Genomic DNA, 24,647 nt, shown 5'->3' on the forward strand with positions numbered 1-24,647 from the left:
AAAAAAAAATAAATAAATATAGGAAGGAGGCAGTTCAAGTAGATTCAAGCAGTTCCCCTTTCCATCCACTCCCCATCTTCAACTGAACAACAAACCACTTTCCCTTGTTACGTTGTTGTTTTATGTCCCATTTGAGGCAACCTAACACAGCCTTCACACACAGCCTTTACATGTTGGCTCTGCTTCAATCTAAGAGCAGAAATAGCTTTATTATGGAGGTAAATTATGGATGGGAGCCACAAGTAATTGTCAGATACACACTAAAATGACCAGGGCCTCATGGGTAGTGGTTCCTAACATGGCTGCATATTCGATTCAGCCCTTTTAAAAGTACTGCCCTAATCCCACCCCAGGTGGATTTTTTGGAATCTCCGGTGATGATTGGCCCCAGGTGGTTCTGATACACAGTCAGGACTGAGAACCAATTAAATTAAATGCATCCATGTTTCTCAGGGGCAGCTTTAAGACCTTCTTTATCTGAATCTCCAGAAGTGTTGCATTAAAAAGGCAGATTGCTTGCCGGGACCCTGGACCTGGTGAAACAGTTGCTGGGAGGGGGGGCAACCCTATCATCAAGTAAGTGCTCTCAGTGATTGCAGTGTGCTCTGAAACTGAGGATCCCTAGGCTCTGGAGCACGCAGTGGTTTCAGTAGACCTAGGTTAGGGATGTACATCAGAAAGAGCTGGTGACAGCCGTTGAGAATCCGTGTTTTGGCTACTTTATTTGGGCCACATGGCTTCTCCTTGCCTTTCTGGAGAACTGCATGGTTCACTCCCGGCCCTGCACCCTCTCATCTATTCTGTTACCCAGAGTGATTTTAGGGTCTGAATGACTCATTCTAGCCTGTGGTTGAGTCTGTCAATTCACAAACACTGTGCATGGTGTGGGGGTGTGAGAAGAGAACACCACGTTTAGTAGGATGCTTAATTTTGGTTGACAAGAATCACAGATTTTCATGTAAAGATTAAGTATACTCAAAAAGGTAACATGAGACAGGGAAGCAAGCCCATAGGATTCATGCAAAGGAGGGGTCTAACCACAGGCCCTGACTTTCACTTCAGGGGAGGGAGTCTTGTCCAGGGAGGATGGAGGAGACTTGGGGCAAAGTTGAAGACTTAATTTTTTGGATCGAGAGCATTCATCTATTGGAAGACTTGGGATTTTCCTAGAGAATTTTGATGCATAAATACCAGTCGTTTTAATTTTTTCCCTATTAAATGGGAATAATTAAAATAAACTGCAGTTTTGAGTGAATGTGGAAGTAGGAGATGAATACAAATTCTGTTTTTTAGTTTTTGGTATTTAGTTGCTGTTACTGAGAGGTTTAAGTAGGCACTATTCAGAATTTTGTTCTGGGAACAGGGTTACTCACCCAAATGACAAACTGTCCACATGGTTTGTTTGTTTGTTTTTTTCCCCTTTCCATTATTCTATATGAAACCTAACATTTACAATTCTGTAATTCTTTCTTGCTTTTTGGTTAATTTATTTCTATATTTGCAAATCGCAGTCTTGTGTCTCAAGACATACTTATGTTTGCTTAGCCAGAACTCTGCTGGGGAGGAAAAGCTGAGGCGTAAAAGTTATTTCGGTAATTGTGGCTGGAATTAGGCAAAAACCTTCTGGGCTGGGAAATTTTTTTGGCAGCAGAAGTTACCAAGACTCTAAAATAAAACTTTGACAAAGTTTCCCTCTGTGGACCTTCCATGAGTCTCTCTGCACAGAGAGACCCGTGTTGGCCTTTCTGCTCTGCGTTGTGTCTTTACAGGCACGGGGAAGGCTGCTCAGGCAGGAATTAGGCCTTTGTCTATAAGGCTGGCTGCCTCCTGGGTGAGTCTGTGGTGGTTGGAATAATATGATAAATGGGATGATGCCTTTGAAAAAAATTTCCATTTAGCATTTTCTTCTCCCCCTGCACTCCCAGAGGAACAGCTGTGGCAGCAAATGCAGACTTGAATCATGGATTCATATTTAGTCTTGTTTGACAATCCCAGATATTTTAGGCAGGATCGAGTCAGGCAAGCAGTGTTACAGCATTCAGAGTGTCTTAATCAGCCAGACTGTTTGGCACACAAGGACCTTGTTTTACCCAAGTAGTAAATAATTCTCAATGAAGCAATATGATGTACTGAGTGTGCCCAGAGTCACACCATTCAGTATTTCACTACAGCTTGTCAGCATCCCTGTCTGCATGCTTGTTCTTTTCTCCACTAGTTGTTTATAAGTTGCAGTGTTTGAATTCTGTGTTTCTGACCAGGTGTCCATCAATGGTTTTTTATACATAATAAGGATTCCATGCTAATAGGACCCTCCCATTTTTCTTGTATTTTTGCTGAGAATCTTTTATAGTGTGATGACTTGTTTCTTCTTAAGACCATGGATCATGGGATTTTGTCATTTGCCTCTGCTGTGGATAAGTGGCTCCATCCACTGAGTCCACTCTCCATTTTGGGGCCTGCCTTCTCCCAGGCTCCTCTCCTCTCCCTTTCTCATAACCAGGCTCTGAAATCCATACTCTCCAGGTCTCCTCTCCGTCCCTGTGCGGCCCTTCTTGTTGCCTTCTGGACAAAGATGGGAATGTGCTTTCACAGCTTTCTCCCATTCCACGTCTGTCTGCCTCCGTGTTCACTCCACCAACAACAACAACAACAAACAAACAACAAAAAATCGAACCCAAACACATTAACTTGAACTTCTCCCTTGACCTTGGTATCTCCCTCAAGCTACAAAACCCTTTCCTCTCCTCCAGGCTTTTTCAAGGCATACTTTCCCAGGTTCTCAGTCTTACAGATTTTTTTTTTTTTTTTAAAGATTTTATTTGACAGACAGATCACAAGTAGGCAGAGAAGCAGGCAGAGAGAGGGGGGGAAGCAGGCTCCCTGCTGAGCAGAGAGCCTGATGCAGGGCTCGATCCCAGAAAGCTGGGATCATGACCTGAGCTGAAGGCAGAGGCTTTAACCCACTGAGCCACCCAGGCGCCCCAATCTTACAGATTTTTAATGGGGCCTTATAATTTTTTTTAAATGGGATTATGACACAGGGTTGTTCTTTATTTTGATAAGGAAAATTATCAATGTCATTTTAGTAAAAGATAAAGAGATTTCAGCCCTCCAGGCAGGGTATAATTTCTGATGAAACAGAAGACAACTGTCCTTTTAGATAAATTTGGCTTCATGATCAGAAAATCTTGTCATCTTCCACCCAATTGCCTTGTCTACTGATTAGGAATCCTGTGTCTCTTACTAGACTTGAGCCCTACTGCTTTATACTCCCTTTTTCTTTTTCCACAGAAGCCAGTGGATAACACTGGCCTCTCAGCCTCCGTTTTTTTGACTTCCCCTCAAACCATTATGTGTGTTTCCTCTTGAAGGCCACAGCAAATTCCCAGTAGCCAAGTCCACCTCTTCCTTACCTGTTGATTGTCACTTGGTGACACTCTGCTCTCTGACTTCTTGGCTGTGCCCCCATAGTTCTCTTCCCTCTGCCTGTTGGGGGGCCATTGCCCCATAACAGGAGGTTCACGCTTGCTTGCTTTCTCAGACTGTGCATCCACCCCACTTGCGCGTGTGAAATGCCTGCCAAATGGTATAGCTCAGAGCTGCAGGCTTGTGTTTCTACCTCCTTTCTCTCCACAGTCATTTCCCAAGGCTTCTCTTATTCGGCCTGTTTGGAGTTGATTGAATCTGACTGTCCGGCTCCTCAGCAGCTACCTCTCTGGCTTCCTCAGCCCCGAGGCAGATGAACTAGAATTTCAAAGCTCTGCTCTTCTACAATGGACAATCTATTTAATGTTCCCAAGCTGCTTCTGCATCTGTTAATCTAAGAATTTGTTGTCGGGGTTAGAGATGCTTCATGCAAAATGCCCTTTGCAGAACCTGGTATGTCATAGGCCCTAAGGATGGTGGCTCTTCCTCTTTGGAGACAGCCCCATGGAAGAGCAGGAATTGGAGGGATTGGAGGGATTGGAGGGGAGGAGTTCTTTTTCGGAGCTGTAACTGCCTTGATCTTGAGCCTGTAACTTGGCCTGATCTTGAGCCTATCCCCAGCTTTTTCTCTGAGTGCCTGACTTTCCACTTGTGGCTGAGGTGGCAGTGATAATAACTGTTAGGTGATTAACTTCAACAGAGTTTCCTCTGAGTACCAGGCTGTCCGGTAGCAATTTCAGATCTTCCTTGGAAGCAGCACTATTGTGCTAGAAACTGTAAAGTGTTTGTATAACTGAAGGAGGGCTACATGTATGTGTGTAAGTGTGCACAGAGGCACCACCATGATGGCCAGCTGGGTTTGTCCACTCAGCACGGATCAGGGTGAGCCATGGCCCTCGTTTTCTTTTTTTTAAAAATTTATTTTATTTAAATTCAGTTAATACTTTAGGTCACGTCTTACATATTTTCCCTTTGTAGACTGGAAATATAAATGTAATTAAACTCTGATGGGCAGTTGTTCATCCTTGAACAAGTCTTGAAGTGGATTATTGAATGTCTGTGCAGTGTTTAGGCAAGGTTAGCTGTCTCTGATGTCCATGCGCATGCTGTGAATTGCTGTGTTCCTGTTAGGGTTGCCTCGGCCGGGGATTTCTTTGCAGGGCAGTTCACAGGGTGACTTTGTGATGGCTCCGTCTGTTTATGCTGCATTATTTTTCCTTCGTCTCTGACTTGGTTTAACATCAGTGATGTGGTAATGAGGTACTGTCTTCAAATTCTTTTTTTTTTTTTTTCTAAAGATTTTATTTATTTATTTGACAGAGAGAGAGATCACAAGTAGGCAGAGACGCAGGCAGAGAGAGAGGCAGAGAGAGAGGAGGAAGCAGGCTTTCTGTGGAGCAGAGAGCCCGATGCGGGGCTCGATCCCAGGACCCTGAGATCATGACCTGAGCCGAAGGCAGCGGCTTAATCCACTGAGCCACCCAGGCGCCCCCTGTCTTCAAATTCTTAACAGTTCATGCAGTTACACCAATCTTTTTCTAAGATTGGTTACTAATAGGGGCACCTGGGTGACTCAGTTGGTTTAAGCATCTGCCTTGAGCTCAGGTCATAATCCCAGGGTCCTGGGATCGAGCCCTGTGTCTGGCTCCCTGCTCAATGGGCAGTCTCCTTCTCCCTCTGCCTCTGCCCCCAACTTGTGTTCGCTCTCTCTCTTTCAAATAAGTAAATAAAATCTTTAAAAAAAGAAATTAAAAAAAAAAAGTTTGGATACTAACAACCAAGACTTATTTAAACACCCATTTTTTGTCTTTTGATAGAAGTTCTTAATGACATTTTCCCCTTTAGTCTGAGTGTTATGTTGGGGGTAAGAGGAAGGCAAGAAGACATTCGCCCCAGATCCCAGAAGTTGATATAAAAAGTGACCCACACTCAAAACCAGTCAGTGCTGCTTAAGGAGAATTGCCTTTTTCTCCTCCATTTTTGTGCTTTACCAAGTTATCCTGTATCTTACCTCATTGTACCTCTCAGTAGCCCTGGTTGTTGGATGAGGCAGATAATTTGAACACGCCCTTTGTGAGGGACCCAAGGCTCAAAGCAGTGGATGTTTACCTATGCTAAGTGAGGGTGCTGGCCCTGAGATCTCTCTTCTGATTCAGGCCCAGTGAGGTGAGTGAGGAAGTATTGTTGAAGGACCACCTGAGGCGGTGGAGCCCCTGGGAGACATTATAGATCTGATCCCTGTGTTAGTGGAGGACACATCTAGGGGGAAGCACGGTATTGAGTAAATGTTTATCACTAATCACCTTTGAGCAGAGTGCTCACAGAGAGAAGTACTGGGCACTGTGGGAAGCCCAGTCTATCTGAGGGGATTCAAAGAAGGTTTAATAGAAATTTTGTGACACTGTATTGCACTTTTGTCAGGGGCATTGATTAAATTAAATTCTTTCTCTTGCCTGGTGGAAGTTACATTAAGCAAGAAATAATGAGGAGACATTTTACTGTTATCTTATTAATCAAATACTATACTGCGTCATAACCGAAAGTTAAGATTAACCATGCCACAGGATTAAATTTAAAGGTTCCTTGTTACTTTGATATTTTTTTATTACATTATCTTGAAAATGGATTATTTGGTTTTGTTTAATCAGAAGAATTCAGGAGAAGCAAAACGTTTGAAGCTGTCCTAAACTGTCAGATGGGATGGTGCTCCCCATCCCACCCCCCCCCCCCCCGCCTCCGCCCCCTCCCCCACCCCGGGCTCCCTTCAGTTGAGTTTCTGGAGATTCAGAGGCAGCGCTCCCCTAGGCTTTCCACAAGTAGCTCACACCAGCGGTTATTGGCAGCAGGGCCCTTGGGTTGGATTTTGTGGTTTCTTCTGACCTCACACATTCTTTCTAGAGACAAGTTAAGTTTACAGTGCGGAGCACAGGCTCTGCAGGGAGAAGGCCCAAGTTCAAAGCCTGGCCCTCCTACCTACTAGCCAGGCCCGTACCCCTGCCGTGCCTCTGTTCCTCATCCAGAAAATGGAGGCGATCTCCATAGCCTTCCTAGTTATCGCGAAGACTTCCAGGAGTCAATTTTCGCAGAGTGCTGAGAAGCATGCATGATACTTTTTTAAGCGCTCAGTACAGGCTCCGCAGCCGTGGCTGTTTTTTCAGTCACAAGTTTCACAAAGTGTCCTCAGAGTGTAGCACGGCTGGAACCAGGGAAAGAGGCTGCCCCACACTTGGACCAAATCCAGGCCCCCAACCTTGCTAGCACCTTGTACTAATGAAGCTACTAACACAGCCACTTGCTGATGCAACGAGTGGAGATGATTGCTTACAGACCTCTTGCTCCACTTTCAAAAATAACATTTCAACTTACCAACTTGCCACATAATAGGCCCAGAAGTTTAAAATGTTATTCTTTGCAATTTTTTAAAAAGACGAATTAAGGAGCCCCTGGGTGGCTCAGTGGGTTAAAGCCTCTGCCTTCAGCTCAGGTCATGATCCCAGGGTTCTGGGATGGAGCCTCTGCTCAGCAGGGAGCCTACTTCCTCCTCTCTCTCTGCCTGCCTCTCTGCCTAGTTGTGATCTCTGTCAAGTAAATAAATAAAATCTTAAAAAAGACGAATTAATGGGGGGGTCAGCGTATGATTTCTTTAAGCATTCCTAGGCTTCTTCAACTTCCTATGTCTAAATGCTGTCAACATGAATTAGATAACCCTAGAGAGTAGCCATAAAATACCTAAGACTTTTGTTTTGTGTAGCATTTTTATGGTGTTCTCCATGGAGAGAACATAGTATTCTCACTTACTAACATCACATAGGTTTTGAGCCCAGGAGGAAAAGAGATGCTATTTATATAAAACAAGAAATGCCAGTGAGTAATTGATTTATCCAGAAAGAACTTGTGCAATGTATGGGGGCTACCATCAAAACAGACTGTCTGTGCACAGTCCTCCATGAAAGGAAATGCCCTGGACGTTTGTAAACTCAAGTGTGCTTAGCAGAAACCTGAGACGTCCATCAGTCCAATCTATCTCCATAACTAGAGGGGTCCCAAAATGGCAATAGCTTTTCAGGAAGGGGTGTGGTCCAACATGAGGATTCTGGGCATGTAGGAAGAGAGCCCTCATTCCCCACTGAAGAATGTGGGCTAAGCCTCTGTATTTTGGGGGGCAGGAAAGTGAGGAAGGTAGAATCTCAGTTTGCTGTGTTACAAATGGATGTCCAGAAAAGAACATGTCTTTTTAAATTACTATTTAACCGATCGTATCTATGGTGAAAGCTGTAGTCTGTCTTGGAAGCCCTGGGGCTAATGGTGCCAGGATTGTTTTCTGGTGGTGGTGAACATATTTTGCACTGACAGAGGTTAGGGGTAATTTTCCATTTCCCGTAAACAGACTGTAGTAACGGTCATATTGGTAAACTACAGTTTATTGTAGTTTATTGGTAAACTACACTATTTTTATTTTTTAAGTACAATTATATCTCACTAATTTGAGGCAACTCTGATTCAGAAATAATCATGGCTTAGAGTGGGTCCAAATTAAAGGTTATCTTAAGAAAGTTGTAAGGAAAAGATTACTTAATTTTATAATCATTCACAGACATTTTGTAAATATCAAATTTTATACTGTTATTCTTAGACTAGATGAGACAAAGCCAGTTTGAATTAATGAAAAATATCATTAAAATTTGTTTGTTTCACCTTATATAGAAGCTTGAACTATGGTGGTTGTTTGGACGTAGAAGTTTTGGGGGTACATTCTTTAATGAGTAGATGAAAATCTCATTATTTCTAATATTTTTATGTAAATAAATGTTCAGAAGTTAATCATTACTGCTTCTCAGATAGTTAAAACAATGGCAAGAGCCCTCTAAATCATCTCATCTCTATTAATAATGCTACTGTTCTTCCTCAGATTATTTGGCTTTGAATGGAAACCAGTGGTCCTCTCTACTGGTTTCCCTCAAATATTAATGAAAGAGGTCAGACAGAGTGCCATGTGCTTTTATTCATGCTACTCTGCTTTATCCTTGGGACATCCCTAAGCCGGAGGTGATTATCCCCTTTTTATAGAACAGGAAACTCCTTGTCTAGAAAATTAATTGTAAATAGCTCAACCTGGCATTTGGTAATCTGTTATCAAGAGCTTGCTTCAGCCTTCTCTTCACATACTCCCATGTTGATACCCTGAAGTTTATACTGTACCTTCTTTCCCCAGGACTTAACCTCTCCTCATTGCATTCAGTGTCCCATTCATGCCTGGATTTCTCCTCCACTCTTATTTATTTGGTTCAAAGTGTAAGTTTCCTTTATCTAATTTTCTCTTTTCTCTGAACTTGTGTAGCACTGAAGGTACGATGTGCTGGCATTAATTTAAAAAAAAAATCTGTTGATGACTCATTTTACAGTTAAGGGAACCAAGGCACAGGTAGGTTAAGTAGTTTGTGCTTGGGCATAAAACTAGCAAATGCAGAAAACTGGTGCAGATTGCTCTTGTGGCTCTTTGGATTGGATGGAGGACAAATTGGATACAGGGCGAGACCATTAAAGAGGATATTCTAGTCATCTAGATGATTGAGGTCTGAACTAACTTGATAACAGTAGGAGTGAACAGGAAAAGATGGCCAGGAACAATAATTAGAGAATATGAGAAGGATTTGGAAATTGAATGTAAGAATTGGCATGGGGGAAAGGATTCAAATTAGTTTTTTAATGAGGTTGGTGGTCAGCCTAGGTTTCATTGAGAAGATGGCATTTATATATTTTTTTTCATATTTTTACTCTCAAACCTCCTGTTTGTCCTGAGCAAAACATTTAAGGATCAAAGGGGATTTCAGCTGAGAATAACCTAAAAGCTTTATATTCCATCTTGTCAAAGATCTGGGACTAAGCAGTGTTTCTACCAGTAGTAAAATGAGTATAATACTAACTTATGAGGAGAGTTCATGACTCAAATGAGAGAGCAACTTTTACAGGAGCTTAGTAACGTCAGCCTATCATTCATTTGGCACTTGTGTACTGCTTAAGCTCATTACTTTGTCAGCTTTAGGGAAGCAGCAACAGACAACACCCGCAAGGTCTTTCTTTCCAATGAACACAGAATTTAATAAAGGTGATTGACTGCAAACAAAATTATTAAAACTGTCACAGATCTCACAAAGGCGAAGCCTGAGGAAACTGAGAGTAGGTGAATCCAGTCTCATCTTGGGACCCATGGAAGATGTTCTGAGGATATGACATTTTAGCTGGGTATTTAAGGATGAGTAGATGTTTTCTTCCTTGGTTTTTTTATTCCAATACTTTTAGCAACCTAAAGCAAACCAGTACTCAGGACTCTTCAAACCACACTTTTGCTATCCTTATCTAAAGCTTCTATTTGCACAAGCAAATACATTCTTTTTCTTTAAGGTCAGAACGTGCATATGGTAGAAGGAAATGGTATGGGAGTCAGGAGACCTGTGTTCTTTTTGCTGATCTGCTACTTCTCCTGTATGTATGAGCAGGTTACCCTAAGGAGGGAATACCTTCCTATGAAGCAGACCTCTCTGTCAGCTCTCCGTGGACTTAGTCCAGCTTTGCTGTTCTCTGGCACTTGCTTTTGTTACCCTCAGATTTCTAGATTCCAGACCAGCCCTGACCAAAGTTTCTCACAGCCACTTTTCATGTGTTCCCCTGACAGGCCTGTTTTCCCAAGCCTCAGTGATGTTTCTAGTGCTCTGAAGAATATTATAGATGATACCTCATGGACATATCTTTCTTCTTTCTGTTTCCTTGCCTTTTCTTTCTTTCTTTTTTTTTTTTTTTTTTTCTTATCTAGGATAGAGCAGCAAGTTGATGTAAAATATGTACTTCTGTGTCCCGCTTGATCTTCTTTGGCACTTGTGATGTTCCTGGTGTGATGCATGCACCTCTTTCCTCAGGCTTATAAAGACCGCTCACTAGGCCCTGAAGTAGTGGCAGAAGAGGGACTGTCATGGAGTGCACAGGCCAGCCAGCACCTTTCAGACCAAAGGAGGCCATGGCATGTCACTGCCTTACTTGCCTAGATAGCTGTACTTGTTCTGTTCTGTGATGGATTTGTGTGTGATCATTCATGCTTAAGCACGACAGTGCTGTGATCTCAGCATGGGAGGCTCAGGCACTCAGTGGAATAGTCCTGTGATGATGAGGAAGTCATTTCATCTCTCTGAGCCCTACTGTCTACTTTGTACAGTGGAAGTTAAAATAATTTATGTTGAGGTGAAATAAAGTAATACTTCTAATAGACCCGCCTAGTGTATTTGTACCTTAGGAACCCCAAATGTTTTTGTTTTAAAAATCCATTCCACACTCAAGTGTGTGTGCATGTGTGTGTATAGCTGTGATGTTTATGAAACTAGGGTCATGGTGTTTGTTCTTTACTACCTTATATGACCATGCAAGGTAGAGAGGAGTGTAAAAAGAATGTTACCACAAACTTAAATGATTTTGGCTTTGAAGTTTGAACTAAAAGCATTTATGTAGCTTCTGATTATTTTGTGGTTGCTGGACCAGGGCATCCATTTCCCCCTTTATTTCTCTTTTCTCCCTGCCACTCCCACCTGAGAAATATTAGGTATGTTTTGGCTCGGCTTGCATTTGTAGAATTAGTAGAAGAAACAGCATGGGACCAGGGGAACCTTTTCTATTTAAGGCCTTCTTAATGTTAATATGTCTAAAATAAATGTATCCTTGAAATTAAATGCTATAAAATAAATCTTTAAAGCCCTGAAAGCTGTAACCCCAGGTTTTGTACCAAGAGAAAGAGAAATTTAACAATTTTGGTCATTTCAAAATCACAATATTTAGTGACCAGTAAACATAGGGAAAAATATTCAGCCTCATTAGTAATAAAAGGAATATAAAACAAAATGTTGCCAAGCTATTTTTATCAATAGTATTAGCAGGGTTTTTGTTGTTGTTTGTTTGTTTGTTTGTTTGCTTTAAGAGTGAGAGCGAGGTAGGGAGAGGGGTAGAGAGAATCTTAAGCAGGCTCCATGTCCAGTGTGGAGCCCAATGTGGGACTTGATCTCACCACCCTGAGATCATGGCCTGAGCTGAAATCAAGAGTCAGATGCTTAACTGACTGAGCCACCCAGGTGCCCCAATATTGGCAGTTTTTAAAAGTAAGAGAAAGAAAGGAGGAAGAGAAGTGTTGAATTAGGCACCTCATACAGGCTGATGGAAGTATAAACAGTAAATTTGCCTTCCTCTAAGGCAATTTAATAGTATTTACTGAAGACTGTAGACTTGCTAATGCCTTTGACACAGTAATTACAATTCTCGGAGCTGGCCTAAGGAAATAATCAGAAATGGATATAAATATAATTATAACATCAGGAACTTGGAAACAACCTAAATGTCTAACAACGAGGGATTGATTAAATGAAATATGAAAATATATGCAGTGGGTTTTCTGCCATTAAAAATGGCAAACCGGACAAATAAAGATGGGGAAAAGTTTGTAAAATGATGTACAGTGAAAAAAGCCCAAATCAGCATGAATCTAGTATTTTGAAATATAATCTTTTTATATACACTGTGTGTGTGCATGTGTGTGATGGCAGTGAAAATAATATATCAAAGTAAATCATTATCTCTAGGCGATGGAAATGCTGTTGGTTTTTATTTTCTTCTTTGGACTTTTGTGTATTTTCCAAATTGTTATGTTTATACCCAGAAGAAGAAAGCCCATAATTTAAAGATGCATACTCTGGAATACTGTGTACTGATATAACTGTGAAAATGTAAGAAAAACTAGCTTACTGGGAATTATGACAGAATGCCATCTGTGACTTCTGATGGGGTGATGGGACTTGGTGGTGGTGGTTTTTTTCCCTCCACTTTTCTTGAGAACTAATTGACATTCATCACTATATAAGTCAAAGGTAGAGAGTGTGAGGGTCTGATTTACATATATCGTGAAATGATTACCACTCAGCTAACATCCATCATTTTATATAGATAAAATAAAAGGAAAAGAAAGAAAGGAAAAGAAATTTTCTCCCTTTGATGAGAACCCATAGCATTTCTCCTCTACCAATTTTCAAATATACTATAGAGCAGTGTTAGCTATCGTCATCATGTTGTACATTATATCCCTAGTAGTTACCTGTCCTATAACTGGAATTTTGTACCATTGACCACCTTCATCCAATTTTCCCGTCTCTGGTAACCACAAATCTGATCTCTTCATGGGTTCTTTTTGGGTTTGTTTATAAGATTTCACATATAATTGAGTTCCTATGTTATTTGTCTTTTTCTGACTTATTTCACTTGGTATAAGGTCTCTCCATTGGCTCTTGAATAGTTTTTCTTTAATGTGCTTCTACTAAGAATATATCTTCTATTAGGAAAGCAAATATAAAATAAAGATAGAAAAATACTTTAGAAATCCATGCCTCATTTAGGTAGAGGCAGTACTTACTAGATATTCTCTTGTGACTTTTGTCCATCTTGAGGATGATGAAAAGTAGTAATGATGGTGGTAAATGATAGATGTTTTCTTTGCTCCTACAGATATTCCTGAAATTCCAGAAAGCATCTCATTCTGTAAAGCACTGCAGATAGCTGACTTCAGCGGAAACCCACTGACTAGGTAACCTTTCTGCTTGCTTTGCTGTCTATAGTACGAGGATATCCTTTTTGAGAACCAAACCACGAACATAACCTGGTCACCCATCGTGGGGGTACCTAGATGGATGGCTATCTTTATCAAAGATGATTGACCTTCGGGGCGCTTGGATGGCTCAGTGGGTTAGGCCTCTGCCTTTGGCTCAGGTCATGATCTCAGGGTCTTGGGACTGAGTCCGGCTCGGGCTCTCTGCTGGGCCGGGAGCCTGCTTCCTCTTCTCTCTCTGCCTGCCTCTCTGCCTACTCGTGATCTCTCTCTGTCAAATAAATAAATAAAATCTTAAAAAAAAAAGATGATTGACCTTCACAGATAACTTGTTTATAAATCACACTGTGCAGTGAAAGACACACATGTGCTATTGTTGGAACATTGAACAGATATTGGGTGAGGGGAGGCACCATGGAGTAGTATACAAAACAGGAATGAGGACTACATTTCTGAAGCCATGTGAAGCACCGAAGTGGTTCATAAATCCTCTATTGCTTATCTTGTGGGGTAAGACTGAGTTCTGAACTCCCAGAGAGCTTACCCTCTAGTTATCCAAGAAGTCCTAATAAGGGGTGTTTTTTCCACTCCAGTAATGAAACATATTTACTGTCTCAATTTTCCTCCAACTCTCCCTTTAAAACAAACAGACAAACAAAAACTCTGCTCGCATCACTGTTTCCTTACTTTAGCAATAACTGTGAGAATTTCTTTGGGGTTATTCCTTCACATAGAGCTACCTGTCACTGTTCTACTACTGATTCTGATCTTGCTTCTTCGGTATGACACAGCACCCTGCCTGGGCGTAGCTGAGTGGCACTGTTATGAGCAGCTCAGCTGCTGGCTGAGTCATGAGGCCACCGATCACTGGCTTCCAGGTGCCTGTGTTGCCAGGTTACCTGAATTGTTGTACACCTGGCAATGCAGAGGCAGTCCTCAGGAGAAGTTCTAGAGGTACCTCTAGGCCAGGTGGGTCCATGTCTATGATTTCTAGACTCTGTAAGCAGCCTTTTTTTTTTTTTTTTTTTTTAAAGATTTATTTATTTGACAGAGAGAGATCACGAGTAAGCAGAGAGGCAGGCAGAGAGAGAGGAGGAAGCAGGCTACCCGCTGAGCAGAGAGCCCGATGTGGGGCTTGATCCCAGGACCCTGAGATCACGACCTGAGCTGAAGGCAGAGGCTTAACCCACTGAGCCACCCAGGCGCCCCTGTAAGCAGCCTTAGAATAAATGTATTCTTCCACTTCCCTTCTTTTCTTCTTCTTTTTTTTTAATAGGAAAATTGAGATGAGGTTAAAATTTGGGATACATATCACCCATTGCTTGGGTCTTTCTGGGTATGGACTGCCAGGGAATGTCTGTTTGGTGTTGTTTTCCCCATATCTGGTATTTTTAAGAAGTAAATATGTTTTTAAAAACATTTTTGATTTTCCTCTTTTGGATTTCAGTGACTATATTATTAATAATATTTATTATTATGAAAACAGTAAATTTAGTAAGCTCTAAGTCATCGCAGCCCTCAAGTCTTGTCTTCTTTCTTAACCATCATCCATACAGTTGTCCCTGTTCTTTAGACCTTTCTGTAGTCCCTGTCCCTGAGGTAAAGTCCTTGCTTCTCCAGGTGCTATGCCGCCTCCCCTTCCCTGTGTCTGAACTTGGCCTGTCTTTCCATGTTCATTGCCGTTGTTTGCCTCTGTCAGACGTCACACTCGCTGTTATAAAGTGCTTATAGGTCATTTGTTTCACTCTCTGCTCTTTCTGCACTCCTGTAAGGTGTATATTCCGCATGACATTTCTTTGGGAAGCCTTTACTTACTCCCCAGAATCCGCTCTGCGGGGCTTCTGAGATGTTCAATGTGTACTTTTTTCATTAACACTTGGAACTTATATTTAAGTTTTCACCTTGACCAAGACATCCCAATTAAACTGAGAAAGTTAACTTATATTCTTCTGTTGTTTATCATTTTATCTCCAGCTCTCCCTTAATTTCTGGAATGGAGTAAACGGAACTAAGCTATTTATCCTTAAGGCAGCTTGTAGATTTAGGCAGCTGGGAAATACTCATTATGCTGCCCTGGAGGATTTCCCCCCCCCCTTTTTTTTTAAAGCCATTCAATTGCTTAATCCCCTTTTCTACCTCTTTAGTTTTCCTTTTCTAATGCCTGCTGACACATGACTTTAGCATTATCTCAAAACTCCCTGGACCAGAACACACCCACATTGTAGGAGGCTTTACTCAGTTTTTATCCTGGCTTCACATTTGGGAGGTTTCTTAAAGCCTTTTTGATTTGGCAGGTGCACTCCTTTAAGAATTATGACGACTTATCTGTGAGTGGAAAGGACCTGAAACATTATTGAGTTTGACCTACTTATTTTATGGCTGAAGAAATGAGGCTGAGAGGCTAAATGACCTTCTGAGATGATGTGGCCTCTGAGTGGCAGCTCAGACTAGAATTCCCTTCTTTGAGCCCGATGTCCGTGCTTCCGCCTCACGCTTACCAGTTCAGCCCTTATTGCTGAAATGCTGACAGCCAGTAAAACAAGGAAGTCAGCCATTTAAAAATCTATTTTCTTTATACTGAAGATCATTTTAGCTAGTTTTATAAAATGATATGTACTTTCAGTGGAAACTCAGGTGAGCAGATGCAGTTGCATCTTCTTAAGTATAAATAAAAAAATCTTACCTCTGTTATGCTATGGAAGAGGTTTCAACTTTGTTGAAACCATTCTTGAGAATGTATCTCAGTCATAATAAAATCCTGGGTGGCTCAGTGGGTTGGGCCACTGCCTTCGGCTCAGGTCATGATCCCAGGGTCCTGGGATCGAGTCCCGCATCGGGCTCTCTGCTCGGCGGGGAGCCTGCTTCCCTCTCACTCTCTCTGCCTGCCTCTCTGCCTGCTTGTGATCTCTGTCTGTCAAATAAATAAATAAAATCTTTAAAAAAAAAAAAATAAAAAAAAAATAAAATCCTAGAACTCTCATCTTGCAGGGCTTGGATTTGCTTTTGAAGCTTAGAATTACCTATAATTTATGTTAAACAGTAACCTAGAATTTGCTTTTTAAAAAAGGAACCTTAGAAAAAGAAAAAAAAATGGAAGATTCTAATGCAGAGGCTATCACTAAAGCAAGAAGTTTTTCCTACCCCTCCCCCTCCCCCTCCAAAAAAATGGGTCGTGTGTTCTGTTGTCTATATCAGCAGATTTATGTATAAAGACCTTTGGCATTTTAGATTCAACAAGATCTTTTTAACTTTAGTTTTTTTTTTTTCCTCCGTAACTGGAGGTAACCATAGAAATATTGAAAGTGAGCTTTCTTTGCAAGTTTTTGAATATTTTTATTTTGAAACCTAACTCTTCAGTAGAATTTAAGGGAAGTATAAAAACTTTCCTTTTGTGTAGAACATAGTGAAACATATAATAATCTCAAGTGACTGGCATCTTAAATCGAGTTAAAAGAAAAATATTAAGAAAGCGGCAATTGCTGTCAGTTGATCGCTTCTGAGTAATTCATAGCCTTGCCTTGGGTATTATAATCTACAGAACAAAAATTATTAAGCTGCTGTCCTATGTTTTATTATAATCTTCTGGGCTAAACTTTCTCTTTATTTTCTGCTAATCAGTCAAGTGTTTTCACTCATAGTCACTTTCCGCTTCAGCAGCTATTTACCTGTTTCTTTCTGCCACAGCATTTTTTCTCCTTTATTCTGAGAGCTTGCATATCTTTTCTAATTATTTCTGGATCCCCCCACCAAGCATTTATCATGTCTCTGTACTTCTAGGTAAACCGAGCCTTGGGTTTTTTTCCTTATCAGTGTCTTATGTCTAGGAAGACAAGGCAAACATGCCTTTTATACTTTAGTTTATACGAGGTTATTTCAATTAACATATGGGAGAACTCATCGTATTTATGTCTAGTTTATACTGTACATGCACTTTTCTTTTTCAGTTAACAAAATTTTGTTGTCATTGCTGTTTTAGATTGCCAGAAAGCTTTCCTGAATTACAGAATTTGACGTGTCTTTCTGTAAATGACATCTCACTGCAGTCCCTGCCTGAAAATATTGGCAAGTAAGTTTTTATGTGAGGTTTGTGTATGTCAGGGTGGAAGGGTGTTTATAGCATCCACTCCAACCTCCTCTTTTACAGCTCTGATTTTTCTACTCAGAAAGCCTCTTACCCAATCTCAAATCTCACCCTCAAGAAGGATCATAACCAGACTCCAGTATTTTTTGCTTTCAGTTTCCCCTAAATTTTAAGGGCCAAAAAGGATAATGCTGCTTGTTACTACTGAAAAACCTAATTTGTTTGGACATGCTCTTCGAACTGTTGGATTCCAACGTAGTTAACTTAAGCAAACAAGGTCACGCCGGTCGTATAGGCAGCTAATAAATTAGGTAGTGGTAGTGTTAGGAACTATCACTCTTGGCAATTTTATTGAAAACTTAAGAGTGGGTACTCCTGAACAACGGCTGTGTCTACCAGTGTTTGTGTTTGTCCATACAGACCAGAGAATAGTGGGGGAGGTGGGACGGTGTGTTTGGAGAGCAGGCGTGGAACTGGGAGACTGATGGGGTGGGATGAGAACATTTCCACATTTCTGGCTTAGAGGTCGGGGAGGACGGCTATGGCAAGAAATAAAAATGTTCTCTTACTCATCCCCTCAGATGAATTAATTATCTCAGTAGATCTTTTCCGTACCTCCAGGACATACAGTGGGTTAAGTCAGGCTCATGATTCATGCTTTACCACTTAAACTAAAAGCCCAACTTGGCCGGCCAAAGCTGGTGGACCAGTGTTCCCCAGGGTCATAAAAGATTTTCTTTGTGCTCACCTGTCCTGCCTGAGTCCTAAGGCAAAATAGAAATTTCGTTTTTGAGAACTGCTGTGTGTCTGACAGATGTCTGTTCTGCAAAGGGTCTCTCTCCAGAGGTCTGTGGAAGTAGCCTGTTTTTCACAGACAAGTTTGCCCTCCTCTCCTTCCTATGCAGGCGGAAGACAGCCGGCTGACCCCTGTCTCAGCCTGCAAGTTCATGCTTTTCTGAGATGCAAGCTGTTTAAACATTTGTCAGTAGACTTGCTGATGCAGATTTGTGTCCTTAATGTCTCAGGAGGGGAAGGAGACAGGAAGCCCCCAGTACACTCTGAGTTTATGGGATCTGTTGCAGAGGAAACAATAATGGCTTACTGTGGATTTCATGACTTACTGCTTTTGCTGTGTCAAGATTCATGTATTTCTAATGAATATAGTAGTAGCCATTTAAATACCTAAACTGACTCCTCTTCCTCCTCAGGAATCTCTGGAATCTAATTCCCTTGATACCCTCCTTCCTATTCCTTCTCAGCCTACCACTGCCTGCTTGTTCACCCCTTCTATCTCCCAATTCATATCCTTTTTAACAAGCCTGAATGCTTTGAGAGAAAATATATTCTTATAGACAAAAGTACCCCGTCACTCCCCACTGCATTATTTTAGTGGAATGTGTTACTTAATAATCATTTTAGAATAAATTACATATCCTTTGTTCCATCTTTTCTATTAGTATCTGTACTCTGTCAGTGTTTAGGAGTTCTTGTTTATCTGCATATTCTGTCAGTAGTAAGGGTACTGTTGTGTTTTGTTTTGATTTTAGACTTAATCATCTTGTGTTACTATTATGGCCTTATGTATACTGATTGCTTCTAAAATAAACTCTCACTTTGAATTTGTACCCTGTGGTGAATCATTACCCAGGAAATAAGAATACGAGGCAGATAAGTGAATCAGCTATTTCCTATTAAATCAGTTTGTGAAAATGAGAAATGGGGAGTTTTCTGTTCCTGGTTGTTGTTATTATTTTTAATCAAAGAAGAGACTCCGTGATTTCTACCTGTTGGATTTAAGATTTATGCATGCTAAAGTAACAGCAAGTTTTCACTTAGTGGAAAAGAACAAAGAACAGACTCCTTACAAAAGAATGGGCACCTCTGGTGTCCTAGACTGGACCTTGAAACAGTTGAAATGGCAAATTGTTGAGGAAATTGCATATGTGCATAAATATACTACATTTTTAAGCAAGTCAGTATTTGAAACTTACAGACTTACCTCATAAAAACAATTCTTCACTTTCCCAGGGGATTCCCAAATGGTTTCTTGAGCAAATGGTTCTAGAGCACTGAGCCAAATATTTAGTAACCAAACAACTACTCAGAGATAGTATGGTTTTATAATTCAGGCACAAACATTTGATGTTCCAAAAAAATTTGAAAAGGACATGAAGTGGACATCTGAATGATCAGAGTTACTGTTATCTTTGTAGATTCAGAAGTGAGAGTTGTTGTGTAAATTAATTCGGCTTATGGGTCAAATGCGCCAGCCACCTCCGTGTCTGCCTTTTGAGCATCACTGAAAATGGGACCTCAGTTTCTCTTTGCAGCGACTAGCACAGTACTTGGCATGAACTGGGAAGGCTATGGATGTGTCAAGGACGTGGGCTACCGCACGATAGGCAGGCGTGTCCAGCCTAGAGAAGAGTGCAAGGCCTTTAGGGCAAGCCAACTGCCGTGCCTCAAAGCTGGGGCCACCAGTGAACATCTGTCCCATAGTGTGTTCGGTTTGCCGATGGTCAGGTAACTAGACGAGTGTTTGGGGGTTGATGGCAAATTTGGAACGGGAGCACGCTCTTATGGTCTCTGCCCCATGTTTCCCACTACTCCTCCCACACTGCCACTGCATGGCCCTTGGGGACACAGCAACATTTTCTCAGTGGCCCTGGTGATATCTAACGGGGCAGTTATTAAATAGGTAACTCTAACCAACTTAAGTACTTCTTTTTTTTTTTTTTTTTTTTTTTTTTTTTTATTTTTTAAGATTTTATTTATTTATTTGACAGAGAGAGAGAGAGATCACAAGTAGGCAGAGAGGCAGGCAGAGAGAGAGGAGGAAGCAGGCTCCCTGCGGAGCAGAGAGCCCGATGCGGGGCTCGATCCCAGGACCCCGAGATCATGACCTGAGCCGAAGGCAGCGGCTTAATCCACTGAGCCACCCAGGCGCCCCCCAACTTAAGTACTTCTGCCCTAACAACCTGGTAGCTATTTGAAAAAGCAATACCTATAAATGGAAAGAATAAATATTTTTATTTCATTTTTAAACATTGCCAAATATTTCTGCAGGATGTGGGTCCCTGCCAGGCACTGCCCAGCCTCTCACACAGCCACCTCTTTTCCCGTTCTACCCTGATTTTTCACCCGGTAGTTGCCTTTTGTCACTGAAAACCCAGCTTCGTGAAGATACAATGTCTTAGAAGGAATGTCATGCTGTCTAGTGTGGAAACCGAACGATCTGAGCTCGTGGTTCACGTGGTGGCTAACAGATGTGGAGTCTTGCCGTGTCCCTCTCAAGTGTCAAGTATTCTGTGGTGTGCCTGTGAGCTGGCTGCTGCTTCCCTGAGCACCCCAGTGCTCGAGAGCCAAAATTGTTGCTCCACTGAATCCTAGAGTGCCGTTTTAGGAACACTGGGGAGCACAGAGCCCTGGCCGTCAGAGTGTGGGAGGGAACTGGCCTCACACGGGGGTCGTGCTTTCCAGGGGTGCAGAGCGCTGCAGCTCATGTCCTACATTTCACGACTAGATGCCAGTGCTGTGGTTGCTTTAAGAAAGCAAGTCTCTCGAAGAGTAGAGTCCTTCTAATACATCTCAATGAGACGAGGAATAATCACGAAAATCTTTTGAACCACACTGGAGCACACTGGTTCCCTCACTCAAAGTCACATTTTTTCTTTTACTAAAAAGTTGTAATGTCCCCAATTTGCTGACCCTTTTCTGTGAACGGCACATTAGTGTGGTACTTTGTCCTTCAAAGTAAGGGTGATGTTTAACAGTGAGTGAGATGCTAACTCATCTTCAAAAGATTTTGTTTTTAAAATTCTTTTTTGTTAAAGATACAAAAACACAGCAACTTCTGATGAGTCTTCCTAAACAAGTGACTGATGTCGGGGGTGGGGGGTTGGCGGATTATCAGCAGAATTTCAATAAAGATCTTACCATAAGCAGAGGATACTTTTAAAAATTAGTATGATGATTTAATAAGTGAAGCTGAGAATATGGTTCTTCTTGAAAGAGTGAGTGTAACTTGTGAAGAATTTTTTCACCTAGCATAGCCATTACAGCAAGCATTAAAATAATTTAGAACCAATTGTTTTGTCCCCAGACATAAAACAAAAGATTGGCTACATAATACAGGGCTCTCACACTGACAGCCCAAAAGATTTTTTATTTAAATTTATAATAAAATATTTTTAAATGCTTTCTTTTTTACTTAAAGAACATTAAGTGAAAAGTACATCTGTGTACTTAAGTGTGTGAGGACCCCCATTCTGGAAGAGACTGGGAGTCAGTTAAGCTGGATGATGGTTCTTCAATTCTTTTTCAGGTCCCTAGGGGTTGCAGTGAACTCTGGCACTGTGGAGAGTAAAAAAGGTGCTCTGGTGGGTGGGCTTTGCTGATCCTTGTTTGTGCCAGGGCAGGTCTCTCATTAGCTTTGTAATTTTTTTTTATATTGATGTTGCATTTAACATTTGCTTGAAAAAAGTCTGCAGCAAATAATTTTCAAGTGAAGTGTGGAGACCACCATTGCTGCTGCCCGGTAGTACTTGTCTACTGCACCATGGAGCCTTTACCGTGATGTAGACCCAGCATGCTCTGCTCAAAGCCACTGCAAAGCTTCAGAGCCTGTCATGACAATGAGCTTTAAAATTGTTTCCCTGTTTCCGGTCTTTACCAACTGGCCAAGGTTTGTCCTCAGTAAGTGATTGGAATTCTACCTCTTTTGTCAAGCCTTCTCCAACAATGGGAAGAGGTGACGTAGATCCTCAATGCACAGGTTCCCTGACCAATGCTTTACTGCCCGCACAGTGAGCACATTAGTCTTTTATCTGTACATAGAGGTTTAGTGGTTCAGTGTTCAAGTGTTTGCACCTGGATCACAGTGTACGCTGTAAGTGGGGGAGTCTTTGGTTGTTAAACTCTCTTTGTGTCTAGACCAACCCTGGTGTTGCTCCGACATAACGAATGAGTACCCGGGATCAGGCGCACAGTGTTACCTCCTTCACTCTGCTAGCTTCCAACCTGATGGTAGAGGCAACCCAGTTAGGTTCTTAAAGCTTTTTGAGGACCACATTGGCCTGTTCCTATGCAGTCACTTTTCTGGCTTAATGCCATAGTGTTGATTAAAGAAGAAACTATGGAAAAAAAGAAACCTATCTCCCTTGCTTTTAAAACCTTCTAATAAAGAATAATTGTTGTCCATTAAGATTGCTTAGTTTCCCTGATAAAAGGAGTCATTAGGGAGAGATTTTAGTGTATATTTTCAGGGGGGAAAAAAAAATCTCACCAGAAGAACTGGTAAGCTTCTTCGTTTTAAGATTTTTTGTATTTATTAGAGCAAGTAAGAGAGGGGGAGGAGCGGAGGTTGGGAGAGAGAATCTCAAGCAGAATCTTCACTGAGCAGGTCTTGATCTTGGGACCCCAGTTGAAATCAAGAGTCGTACGTTTAACTGACCGAGCCACCCAGGCATCCCAAGCTTTTTAACTCTTAATATCAGTTCTGACATTTATCACATTTCCTTTTCTGCTTTTGTTATGAGACAAAAATGAGAAAGCTCATAGCTAATTTTGATGATCAGTGAGAGCAGCTGTATTAATATCCATGAGTTGCACGCAACTGAGGAGTTGGAGGAGCCGTGTTGCTGACATTTACTGGAGCCGGGGGGGTGTTGCTCTGTTAGGCACATATACAGCATCAGTACAGCAATACTACTCGTGGTTAGTGTTAACCATCCTGAGTTTCGTAAGCTTTGTCTGTGAAATGGGGATAGATAGTTCGCCCAGGTTTCTGTTGCTAGTGGCTAGAAGAGCTGGGATTTTGAACTTTGTTCCATGAAGAAGCTGCACTTTCTATTTCATGAAATTTTTTACATGTTTGCATTTTATAAAGACCTCTTTATATCCCTTTTAGAAAACCGTGGGGGTAAAATTAAGTAAATGACTACATATCACTGAAATTGCCAGTTAGCATAGGAGGGCAGCAGCCAAGAAGGGAAGCATTCGTTTTGGTCTTCATAGAGTTCCCAGGCTTGAGTAGGCTTTAAGGACACTGGCTGAATAATACTGACTTTTCAGATAGGCCCTTGAAAACACTGTTTGGTAAACAATACTTTTTGCTTCACTCTCATTAAAACCTCTTGGAGGATTCTACCGGTAAAGCCAGGAAGGATACTTTTGCTTTAAGGAGTTTTCAAATGTTGGTACAAAGTTTGAGTGAATTTGTCTTTCAAAAAACATGCTAATGAAATATTTTTCTTGAGATCAGTTTTACCAATTTCTACTCAAGTAAATCCCACACTGATTTTTTTTACTTTTCAAAAGTGGGTTAATCTGCATTGAACATGATCTTACATAGAAAGAATCCTAAGGAATCCACAAAAAGCTATTGGAGTTAGTTAATGAATTCAGCAAGATTACAGGATACAAGATTAAAATGTAAAAATCCATTTTATTTCTATATGCTAGCACTGAGCAAACCAAAAATGAAATTAAGAAAACAGTTCCCTTTATAAAGCACCAAAAAGAATGAAATAGGAATAAACATAACAGAAGAAATATAAGACATATATATAGCAAAGTACAAAACATTGTTGAATGAAGGTAAAAATGACCTAAATAAATGGAAAGACATTCAGTGTTTATGGATTAGGAGACTTAGTATGGTTATGATGGCAATACTCCCCAAATAAATCTACTTATTCAACTCAATTCCCATCAGAATTCTAGGTGGCTTTTTTTTGTTTTGCACGAATTGACATGTTGAGCCCCAAATTCAAATGGAGATATAAGAGACCCAGAATAGCCAAAACAGTTTTAAAGAAGACATGAAAAATTGGAGGATTGACCCGTCCAGATTTCAAAACGTAACTAGCAAGGTTCAGTGATCAAGATGTGTGGTACTGACAAAAAGACAGACACAGAGTTCACTGGAATAGAATTGGGAATTCAGAAATAAACCCTTGCCATTTATAGTTAACTGATTTTGACAGGAGTGCCAAAACAGTTCAGTGAGGAAGGATAGTTTTTTCAACAGATGCTGTTGGGACAACTGACTATCCATCCATATGCGAAAGAATGAAGTCCCACCCCTACTTCACACCACATACAAAAATTAATTCTAAATGGAGCAGAAACTTAAATGTAAGAGCTAAAACTCTTATAAGAAAATGGGTAAATCTTTGTGACTTTGGATTAGGCAGTGGTTTCTTAGATGTGACACCGAAAGCCCACACAACAAAAGAAAAAATGGATAAATCTGGACTTCATCACAATTAAAGACTTTATGCATCAAAGTCCACTGTGAAGAAAGTGAAAAGAAAATGTACAAATGGGAGAAAATATTTGCAAATTATGTATCAGATAAGAGCCTTGTATCCACAATATATAGCGATTTCTTAAAACTCAACAGTGAAAGATAAATAACCCAATTTAAAAAAGTAAAGATGGAGATTTGTCCAAAGAACATAAACAAATGACCTATAGTCATATAAAAAGATGCTCAACATCATTTTA

General features: G+C 41.0%; 1 protein-coding gene across 4 annotated transcripts in view; it reads left to right on the forward strand.

Moving 5' to 3' along the window:
• Window positions 1–24,647, forward strand: part of LRRC1 (leucine rich repeat containing 1) — a 138,932-nt gene that overhangs the window by 74,997 nt on the left and 39,288 nt on the right. For all 4 annotated transcript variants that reach the window (XM_046006662.1, XM_046006664.1, XM_046006665.1 and 1 more), the window contains 2 exons: window positions 12,958–13,036; window positions 17,034–17,123. In XM_046006662.1, the coding sequence (XP_045862618.1) occupies window positions 12,958–13,036; window positions 17,034–17,123 (169 nt within the window). The remainder of the gene's footprint in view (window positions 1–12,957; window positions 13,037–17,033; window positions 17,124–24,647) is intronic.

The sequence above is a fragment of the Meles meles genome, chromosome 5, assembly GCF_922984935.1.
Source record: "Meles meles chromosome 5, mMelMel3.1 paternal haplotype, whole genome shotgun sequence".
NCBI lineage: Eukaryota > Metazoa > Chordata > Mammalia > Carnivora > Mustelidae > Meles > Meles meles.